The sequence below is a fragment of the Esox lucius genome, chromosome 10 (genome assembly GCF_011004845.1).
Source record: "Esox lucius isolate fEsoLuc1 chromosome 10, fEsoLuc1.pri, whole genome shotgun sequence".
NCBI lineage: Eukaryota > Metazoa > Chordata > Actinopteri > Esociformes > Esocidae > Esox > Esox lucius.
This window is the reverse complement of record NC_047578.1, coordinates 10,630,043-10,641,033: the sequence shown is the minus strand read 5'-3', so window position 1 is coordinate 10,641,033 and position 10,991 is coordinate 10,630,043. Positions and strand designations below refer to the sequence as shown.

At 41.3% G+C, this 10,991-nt stretch overlaps 2 protein-coding genes across 3 annotated transcripts; one reads left to right on the top strand and one right to left on the bottom strand.

The window, feature by feature from the left end:
* Positions 1-1,261: 1,261 nt before the first annotated feature.
* Positions 1,262-7,072, bottom strand: trappc3 (trafficking protein particle complex 3). 2 transcript variants are annotated; one of them, XM_020049960.2, is made up of 5 exons: positions 6,895-6,983; positions 5,288-5,385; positions 4,554-4,653; positions 2,497-2,679; positions 1,262-2,251 (listed from the first exon to the last, which is right to left on the bottom strand). In XM_020049960.2, coding segments are annotated over exons 2-5 (405 nt in total). In that variant the 5' UTR covers positions 5,290-5,385; positions 6,895-6,983; the 3' UTR covers positions 1,262-2,131.
* Positions 7,073-7,125: 53 nt separating this feature from the next.
* On the top strand, positions 7,126-10,655 carry LOC105012528 (zinc finger protein 136-like). The gene is made up of 2 exons (XM_010873427.4): positions 7,126-7,406; positions 8,054-10,655. Exons 1-2 carry the CDS (start codon positions 7,220-7,222, stop codon positions 10,174-10,176), a joined length of 2,310 nt encoding a protein of 769 aa, XP_010871729.2. The 5' UTR covers positions 7,126-7,219; the 3' UTR covers positions 10,177-10,655.
* The last annotated feature ends 336 nt before the right edge of the window (positions 10,656-10,991 follow it).

Genomic DNA, 10,991 nt, shown 5'->3' with positions numbered 1-10,991 from the left:
TCATCTCGCCAATTGACCAAAATATGCAAAATACATTCCGATCTTTCAATGCCAGACCATTAAAAATATCTGAGCACTGGTGCCCTTAAGAAAAGATCTTGGATCCAACACACCACCCCTTATAACCTATTACTAACAAAGGGGTTAATAAAAATGTATTTAAGATGTCCAAGGAGAAACTTCTCAAATGAGAAAGCACCCTGAAGAAGGAATTTCTTGGGGAGTGAGGAAGTGTCTAACAGTATGGGAACACCATGGCCACAGTGCCCTCTGGTGGTTACAGCCTGTAATGCAAGCGACTGACAATCTCAACTCACGAGAGCCATGAAACAATAAACACAACGCGTGTATGCGCTTGCGCATTTGCGAACGGACAGCCCTGTCAGCTCTCCCGCAATTGACGAGGTGAGCTGCGCGGTGTCGGCGACTCCTGGATGACATCAGCCCATTCACAGGTGTTACGGTCAGAATGGGCCTCTGGTTGAAGAACCAGAGGTTTTTAACGACAACTTGCCCTGCTGGCGCCTTCCAAGCACACATACCACTCGTACTCCACCCTGTTAAAAAGTCTGTTCCTATGGCAGTCAGACACACACATCCGCCAGCAGGTCCTGATTATGTAGCATGTAAGCCTGAACAAACATCAGAAGCATTAGTTCTGTGGTATTGTTTGACTGGAGCGGCTCCACAGAAATAACAGCCTCCCAGTGTACCGGGTGTCCCAGACAACTGGCCACAGGGGAAGGGTGAGTGTGTGCGAGACCTGCTCTAGGTTAATGAGGCACGCCGGTTCTACTACACCCTCTCAGACACTGCCAGACGCCTCCAACGTATTCTCTGAAGACAGTTTGTACACGGCCACACGTTCTCTGAAGACAGCTTTCTGTTTACACATTGGTTATTAAATGATAACATAGACGCAACCAGTGGCCGTTTGTCTCTTCTGTTAAATGTTGACTTTGGGCAAAGATTCCAGCTTTTTACAGTATGGCGCCTCAAAACACCATCATACCACTTTAGGCTTGAAGTCTTCACAAAACACAAATCCTGGAGTGGAAAGTAAACCCCCAAAAAACATCTTGCTCTTCACCCAGATATTAGCACTGCAGTCAGATAAGATAAGCTCATCTTCATAGTACTAGGTAATAATGTCAGTACTTTTACTATCATTAGCTAAATGGCTAGCTACCATAAGTAGCTTGGCTAAAATGCAAGCCTTTACACAAAATAAACGTAAACAAATATTTTTGGAGAGTGTTAGTAACTTACCAGTAACTACTGGATATGTCAATCTGATGACCTTTTTAATGACATATCAGCCTAATTAAATAAACATTGCCATAAAGTGTCTATCATAACAAAGATCTTGTACACAATGACTAACGTCAACCTTTATAATGTTCTAGTTATCAAAAAAAAGACAAACCCAACATAAAAACAAAACTTTGCACGTCATAATATAACATGCACAACACACTTCAGAAAACCAAATTTGACATGGTAGTGAAACCTATTACAATTGTTCCATATGAAACAAATGCAAATTACTGAATACAAATTTGATTTCTAAAGGCCCAATAGCATTCCCTGCCCAATTTCATTAGGAAATAATCTAGAATAACTGGCAGGTTTTTCTTGGAAATCCTCCTGGTATTTAAAATGAACATATAAAATGATGAGGTGTCCAAAGAGTTGCTCATTCCAGGAGAAGAAAGGCCAGGGATTAAGAGGTTAGAAGTCAAGGATGAGAGAGCCAATGTCAGGGATCAAATTTCAGCATGAAGTCCATAAATCAAAGGATGCAAATCAAACACCACAAGTATTTTTGTCTATTTTTCTTAATCTGTACTAATTTGAAAACACTAGAGGTGATAGCAAACATTTACATCCCACCTGTCTAACTTTTGTCTTTACATCAGTGCAGTTGAAGGAAAAAAGACTCAAAGATTACATTTCAACCACGCCCACTTTTCTTGGTTCTTGGTCTCTCCCTGTTATATACTCTCAATGAAATATTTCCTATTCTCTCTCTCTCACCCCCAACCCCCTGGGTGACCTCAGACCCAGGATGGATGGAGAGCAGGAAGGGAAGCAGAGGGAGAGGGACGCTGTTTCTCCCTCTCTCAGTCTCTCACTCGTCCCCAGCCGGCAGGTTCTCTTCAATTCTCTTGATGAACTTCATGCGGATCTCTGTAACATTGTCTCCTCTCAGGCTGTCCTGAGCAAACTTAACATCCACGGCCATCTGCACCTGCGAGAGTTAGAGGGTGGCATTAGAAATTAAATGGACAGCACAAACAGAAATAAAGAAAACCCTGTTCTCTAGGTGATAAAACACGACGAGTGAAAAGGACACTTTCCCAGTAGGGTGCCGACTAACCGCGCTTGTTCTGATATTACCATATTCTCCCCAGCAGCTGACATACAGTTACGATGGCAATGCGAAATGAGTAACCAGGCCAACGCGGCGCAGGATGGACTGGCTCAGCTCCTCACCATCTCTAGAGCTCCTCTGAGCACTCCACACAGCAGGTTGGAGTAGACTAGGGTGCTGTGGTTGTCGGGCAGCTCCACAAAGTCCACCAGGGGGTTGCTCTCCAAGATCAGGGAGAACTCGTCCCCAGCCGGGCTCCAGTTGGTCACACTCGGCGTAATGCCCAGGTACATCTTAAACGCCACCTAGCGGTCAGCATGTGAAATCGTAAAATGATGTTAGCATTGCTGTTACAGCCACAAGGACAGTCGTACATGTTTTTCCATGGAGAGAAAGGACTAGCCCAGGGTAAAAGCAATCGTAACCAGGAACTCATGCATGCCAAGATAATTAGTTATATGGTCTTTGAGCGCCGAACACGCGGATTTAGGCTATATTTAAACTGCATGAAGGCGGTTTGGTAGTGAGGTTCTGTAAAAGCGACCCCAGTGTTGTCGCATTGCGGTGACATTGAACACTTGTGGCTTTCTGAAAGATGATATGCTCAGCATGTATCATGCAGCCCTACCCAATATCCCTGTGTGAACCCTAACCATCCTGTAAGAGTGGTTTTATCCCATTCCTCCTTGCAGAAATGCTTTCCCCCTGTGACATTTGTGGGGTTTTGAGCATGAACTGCCGCCACGGCTCAACGGGGGTTAGATCTGGACTAGGACATTATGAAATGGAATATGTAGTTCTCCTCAATCATACAAACACAGAGTTTTTAGATTATTGTACTGCTGTTATTGTATTATTGTACACCTTTTTCTGACATAAATAATAATAATAATAATAATAATAATAATAAATGTGTCATGTGGTTTCTCTGCAACATGTGTGCTGACAGTGTCATGGAAAGTGACAAAGGTACTCTAATATAAAATAAGCCAGGTAGGTAAAGAAAGAACAGCTAACCTGAATTATCCCTTTCATCAGGTTAACTATGGTGACAATAAATTGTTCACACCTAACGACTGCATGTCTGATTCTCCTGCAAACCAAACACAGAAAGAAGCATCGAACTTTGACGAAATGTATTCCCCTCTCAGACACCCTCTATATCATGTTTTACAATCCACCAAACAAAGTTACAAAAATAAAAAACCTTGAACACCGTGCAGAAAGAAACTAAATCAGACAGGGGCCTACAAAAGAGTTCAGGGCAGAGTAGGATGCTGATTATCTCAGCAAGTACGAACAACATGTCATCATGCAGACCCATTATTCCACTGCACTGCCGTCGTAAACTAACCCATAAGCCTACAGTGTGTGGTAACAGCTGGGAAACAACTCAACAGCTAGAACAGTCAGAGTGCTCTAAACGGCCGGAGCCGGGATGAATAGGCCGTCTCAACCACGAGGTGAGAGATGTTGTGTCTCCGGTGGTTTGGTACCAAGTCTGCCGGTCATACCGTCACCGGTGTAGCGGTACAGCAGACTACTGTCTAAACCACACAGCCACAAGAAAGAGACTGTGTTTAGTCTTTCCTAAAGTGTGAAATGAAGTATTTGGCTGAGGGGTTGTGTGTTGCTATGGGTTCAGGTTGACCGCGCAGCCTGGACTACTGCATTACAAAGACAATAAGCAGTGGGGAACGCCGACAGACAGCAAACACAGAGAAACGGACAAAAAGACAAGCAGGCAGACACACACGGACAGACAGGCAGGCTAACAGACAGACTCAGACAGACAGGCTGACAGACAGATAGACATGCTGGGGCCAGCTGGCTTTGTAAAGGCATAGTTGGGATGCTTCCCACCTGCGTGTTTAGATAAATGAAAAGCAGTAGAGGAGTGATGAAAGCTCAGAAAATATGCAGACTACAGCAGGTTGGGAGTTCAAATTCCAGTCACTGACATCCTTACTCTCCAACTCACTCATTCACTCAATTCCCTTCCCTTCCCTCCCATTCCCAGATCTTAATCTCACTCTCTCTACCTCTCTTTTCTGCCCTCTTTCTTTCTCTCTCTCTCTCTCTCTCTTATCTTTCACTTCTTCCCTCCCTCCGTGTCCCCTCTTTCCTTTCTGGGAGGGTTCCACAGTCACACTGATTGGCCTTGGAACATACCCGTTACCTTAGCGATGACATCGGCTGTTTCTCTGAAGTCCTGACACCTCCCAACGCTGGAGCGCGCCAAAAAGTCCTCAATGAGACGCACTCCGATATTGTATCCCCTGGAAACAACCAGAGAGAATAGTTATGAGAGAAGAATGGTGTAAAATACTGACAACTAGTTTACAGACAAGAATCTACACCTCCTGTAAAGCCTTTAGACGAATACAGACATCAAAGCTGGAGAGAGCAAAAAGATTCAGATGAGATCATCACAGTGGGAAAACTGGTAGAGCATGGGCGAATAGGCTGCTGTAGGGTTGGTGTAGCGTATGTCCTGGAGCACAATACCTTTATGTCCAACCAGACCCATAATTCAGCCTCTTAGCAAGGTCACATTCCCAAAGTAAAATCATGACAAACTTGTAAACTATGCCTTGTTCTAAAATATCTTTAAAAATCTAAGCCAGAAAAACAAAGCATTGATCATACTAGACAACACCAAATTACTGTTAAAAGGCAAAGAACCTTGACATTTTATAAGAAGCCTAAACTGACCAAATGATGTGTGATTACTGCCTCATTTATAAACCCTTCAGTTAGACACCCCTCACTTCTATGTGTTATTAAAGGATTTAACACATAGAATGTATAGTGTCATTCAGTGACACTATACATGTACTGCAGATGTAACAGAAACACACACACACAAAGTTCTTCATCTATTTCCTGGTCCCTTGAAGTGAAGAGACTTACATCTTATCCAGCTGTTTGTTGACTTCCTCATCATTCTCATAGTCCTTACACAGCTGGGTTACCAGAGCCCCGTACGTCAGAGTGAATAGCTCTGAGTTCTACAGGAAGAGACAGAGCAGGAGAAAAGGGAGGTAGAAAACTTAGCTACCAGCACCCCCTGGTGTTCAGACAGACACATTTCACTGATTCAAAGGCAGTCAAACATTATGCAGCACTATAATTTATGAATTCAGCCTGATGCCATAATGTAGACCTGGGCCAAGGACAAGTAGCCCAAACATAATAGGGGTACTGGAGCAACAACAAATATCTTTGTAATGGTAATTTCCAAATGTAACTTAATTGAAGTTGGAGTGTAGTCTCTATTTTAAGTAGAACATTGTTTGAATTTTGATAATTGACCGTAGTAGTCTATACCAAATCTCAAAGAAGGCTTTTCACTCAATCATACATGTGCAGTAATTGCAATCTGTAAAGTGATCAAAAAACATGAATGTGGTTAATTTATGACATTTTGGTAAACAAGGATAGTTAGTCTTTTACATTCTCTGCATAAGTAGGTAAATTATCACATTATAACAGAAAAAAAAGGAAACAGAGCCAGACCAGTGTATTAAAAACTGCATGTTATTAGATTTCTGTAGTTTTAATAGAAGTCTATAGAGCTCTTGTAAGGTATTCAGACTCTCCACATTTTGTTGTGTTTTGGACAAAATTTATAATGGATAAAATATATTTTTCCATCAATAAACACACATTACCCCATAATGACAAAGCAAAACACATTTCAGAAATGTGTGCCAATTAATTCAAAACTTATTCTGAAGCCCCTTTACCATAACAATCAAGTTGAGCTTAGATGTATCGTGTGTGCTTTGATCATCCTTAAGATGTTTTTAGAACTTGATTGGACATAATTGCCAATTTTAATAGATTGGACCTGATTTACAAAGGCAGACACCTATCTACATAAGGTCCCACACTACACAATGAATGTAACAACAAAAACCAAGCCATGAAGTCCAAGGAACTCTCCGTAAATCTCCAAAAGAACTGCGTCGAGGCATACATCTGGGTAGGGTTATTTAAAAGAAAAAAAAAGTCCTAGGAGCACAGTGGGCTCCATCGTTGTGAAACAGAATTAGTTTTCAAATATGAAACCACCAAGAGAGCTGGACTTGAGGCAGTCAAAAAAATTCTCCTGCAACTACAAAGGCAATGCTAAGCGAATGGGAAAGGCGTGTGTAAATAATTGAAATGTAAATGTGGTAGAAAGCTACTGTAACTCAGTGCAGACAAGCTGCAGTTAATGAAATGAGCGGCTCTCTACTACTAACTTGTTAGTAATTAAATAGTAGCTAACTACCTAGCCAAGCTAGTGTACAAGCAGTTGTCATTCATTATTCAATTCTCACTAACATCCACATTGTTCTAATGTTAGAAATGAATTGATACGTAGTATAACTCCATTAAAACATTATTCTAAACACAACAATACGATGGTTTTAAAGATTAACAACCAGCTGTCATAAATGGCGTTCATTTCTTGCTAGCAAGCTAGCTAGCTAGCATTATGAAGAGCCCGTTCCTGTATACTGTACACCTACCCAGTGTAAGCAGAACACGACTCCTTACCATCTTTTTGCTGTCTGTGGTTCGGTTGGATTGCCTTGACATTGCGTATTGTACAGCAAGCTTTTCCAGACGACTGAGGATTTATTTTTTTGTTTGAGCCCTATCCTAGTTACCTTTTCCGTCTCAGCTGTCAAACAAACAACTTCCTGAAACACACGTTGAAACCGGAAGCGGCAAAGGCTGGTGGGAAATAAATGGGAATAATAGACGCAGCATCTTCTGGAATTAATTTAATTTCCCTGTTGGTGGAGAGAAATACCCAGCAAATATACAAAAGAAAACGTCACACATTTCAACATGTCTAAATTGGCATTGTTTAATGTGTATCTTAATGAACGGTTAACCGCAGCGGCTGTGGAGATATTTGGGGCAGTAGAGAGAACAATCATAGAGTACCAGGAAGAAATCTGCCGTTCCAAGGAGGAGAACGAACGTCTTCGACGGCGGCTGGATGTTAACACACAGATACCGTTACATAGAGCAGGTTAGTGCAAAGTTCAATCGATTTAAGTGGCGAGCAAGTTAGTTACACTATTGATGTAAAGAGCAATGACAGAAATATTTTAGAATAGACTAACTAGAAACTAGCCACCACTGACTTGGAACAGGGACTGGAATATTATTTTAAAAGATTGTTAACAGACTAACTAGAAACATATTCCAAAAAAAGAACTCTGCCCAGGCCCCAAATTGGTCAAGGGCTTGATGATTTCCTTGTCAAAATATATTTTTCGATTTTCAATCATGATTTGGAACAATCGTATGAGTTTTCAAACTGTTGAGAATTGTATACAAGAATATCAAGATTTTCTTGAGAGGCAATTGCATTAAATGAAATGTTAACTTTTAGATTCAATTTTAGATTAACTTTTAGATAAAAAATTAGATTAAAAACCTTTAGATTAAAAACCTTTAGATTAAAAACCTTTAGATTAAAAACTAGAAACGTTTAGATTAAAATTATTACTTTGCTTGCTAGCAAATAGTCGTAGCTAGCTAGAAGACTGAAATTCAGTCATTTTATAGCTTGCATTGATAGTACCACAGTTCAATAACAAAATAGGATAAAACATTTTTTATTGATATTTATATTAAAACAAATTACATTAACCCTTCCCCCCTTTTTTCTAGAAGCCCAGCAGGTTCCACTTGATCTGCAGCACTGTGAGCAGAAGCTGGGACAAGAAGACCCAGAGCACGCACAGATTAAAGATGAACAAGAGGAACTTTACCCGAATCAGGAGGAAGAGCAATTTGAAGGGCTAGAGTCTGATACCAATGACTCCATATTCACTGTCTATGAGGACAGAGACAGTAACCCTACTTACCCATCTACTGAAATTAATTTCTCTAGCCAAACTTCAGACAGCAGAGAGGGGGATGTACTGTGCATTCGCATTCCTGGAGAGATCAAAACTGAGCCTGATGGACAATGCTACACGATATCAGAAGAAACCATGGCTTCGCAGTCCCTCTCAGAAGGATATCTGGGCTCTGCAGCTCAGAATGAAAATGGAAGTGACAGTGAGGTGGAGTGCGAAGAGCTACCGCCAGGGTCCAAGCTGCAGAAATCACCCCGAAAATGTATAAAGAAAGGAGTAATGGCCCATACCAGCGCTGGAGGCAGGGAGCCCACAAATGCTGATTTTCCTTATTGTTGTAAGTTGTGCGGGAGCACATTTGTGTACATAGGTCCTTTAGTTAACCATGTGAAAAATGTACACACAAAGCTTACAACGGAATACCGGTGTGGTGTATGTGAGGGAGTCTTTGAGTCCATCGCAGGCTTGACGGATCACCTGCAAACCCACATTAAAGCAACACGTACATGTAATGTGTGTGGAAAATGCTTCCCTAGTGATTCTAGTATGAGAACACACATGGTATCTCACACAGGGGAAAAGCAGTATCAATGCAAAGAATGTGGAAAATGCTTCAAAAATAAGGGATATATGCATTTACATATGAGGCGTCACACAGGGGAGACACCATTTTGGTGCATGAAATGTGGTGAAAGTTTCATTTGCAAGGGATACTTGAAAGCACATATGGAGATCCACGCTAGTGATGACCCACCATCCACACAGGAACTTGGGACCAGTCAGGAGGAAAAGCAGCTTGAAGGACATAAGTCTGATGCCAAAGACTCTACATTTAAAGTTTGTGAAGAAAGTGACCGTAATCCCAGGGATTTCTCCATCCAGAACTCACAAGCTGTACAGGTAGACGTGCCTTGCGTCCAGATTCCAGATGAGATCAAAACTGAGCCTGAAGGAGAATGCTGCACAGTATCAGAAGAAACCAGTGCCTCTCAGTCCCTCTCAGAAGGATATCCGGGCTACTCTGCAGCTCAGAGTGAAAACGGTGGGAGTGACAGTGAGGTGGAGACCGGGGGGCTACCTTCAGGTTCAGAGCCACTGAAGTCACCCAGAAAACGGACAAAGAGAGAACTAAGCTCTCGTATCCGTTCTGGAGGCAGGGCGGCCGCTAATTCGGCTCCTTACTGTTGCAAGTTATGTGGGAGCACGTTTGTGTACATGGGCCCTTTAGTTAACCATGTGAAAAATGTGCACACAAAGCATACTCAAATGTGTGGTGTATGTGAAGAAGCCTTTGAGTCCATTGCAAGTCTGACCGATCACTTGCACACCCACATTAAAGCAACGCGTACTTGTAACGTGTGTGCAAAATGCTTCCCTAGTGATGCTAATTTGAGAATACATATGGTGTCTCACACAGGTGAGAAACAGCACCAATGCAAAGAATGTGGGAAGTGCTTCAAAACTAAGGCATATATGAAGTTGCACATGAGGCTTCACACGGGGGAGAAACCTTTTCGGTGCAAAGAATGTGGAGAAAGTTTCACTTGTAATGGATATTTGAAAGCACATATGAAGTTTCACACAGGGCAGAAATCATATCGGTGTAAAGACTGCGGTGAAGATTTCAATCAGAAGGAGCAACTGGAACAGCACATGTGGACTCACCGGAGTGAGAAACCGCATGGTTGCCAACACTGTCCGAAAAGCTTTAAGCGCAAGGAGGAACTGACCAGGCACATGGCGGTTCACACAGGAGAGAGACCTTTTAAGTGCACTGTGTGTGGCCATTGCTTTGCCACCCCAGGAAATCTAACACAACACTTGTCCACTCACACTGGAGAGAAGCCGTATCGGTGCATCTTCTGCAGCAGATGCTTTAGAAATAATCCACTGCTTAAAAGTCACCTGAAGAATCGTCATAAAATGTCATGACATTGCCTTAGTGACAGTAGTTGACTTAAGTTCAAAATTTAAAATAATTTTGTATCGCAGCCTTGGTGCTTTGTTTGTCTTATGGTTGGTGATACATTAGGACAATCATTAGAATCCATAAAACAGTATAGTGTTACTCCCTCTGTCTGTTGCTTTATCATCCAAACATTCTGACCATAGCAGTGGTTGTCAACATTGAAATATTCACCTATTTTAAATGTTTAAAAAATATATAAAATACCTGATTACAGCACAGAAGCCATTACATAATGAGAAATAGAAAGTGAATAGAATCCTGACATTTTGGTCAGATTGTAAGTATTCAGTTAAAAGTCAAATATCAATAGTTTTTTCTTTGAAATAATACATTACAATGTCTGTAAACAACATATATTATATGGATTGAACAATAATGTTTGAAAATAATTGATTTGCATATATAGTGCATATAAAATCTCTACACCCCAATTAGGTTTTCACATTTTGTTCTGTCAGTCTTTAGTTTTAGTCATGTACACACCATACTCTACATTTTTAGTTTTTTGTTATTATTGTGAAATGAAATATATATCATATATACAGTGGATATCAAAATTCAACACACTCTTAATGAAAATGTAGCTATTTTTATGTAAGTGCTGAAATCATAAAGTCATAATTTCTCAGAATTATTTTATTTATTTCTGCTACCTCAGAAGATTGCTTCTCGACCAATGGCTATATGCAGGTATACACCACAAAATAGTGTTGTAATGTAAACAAGCCCTAAGACGCAAGTGAGCTTATGCCACATTTTCGAGCACCCCCACCCCCCT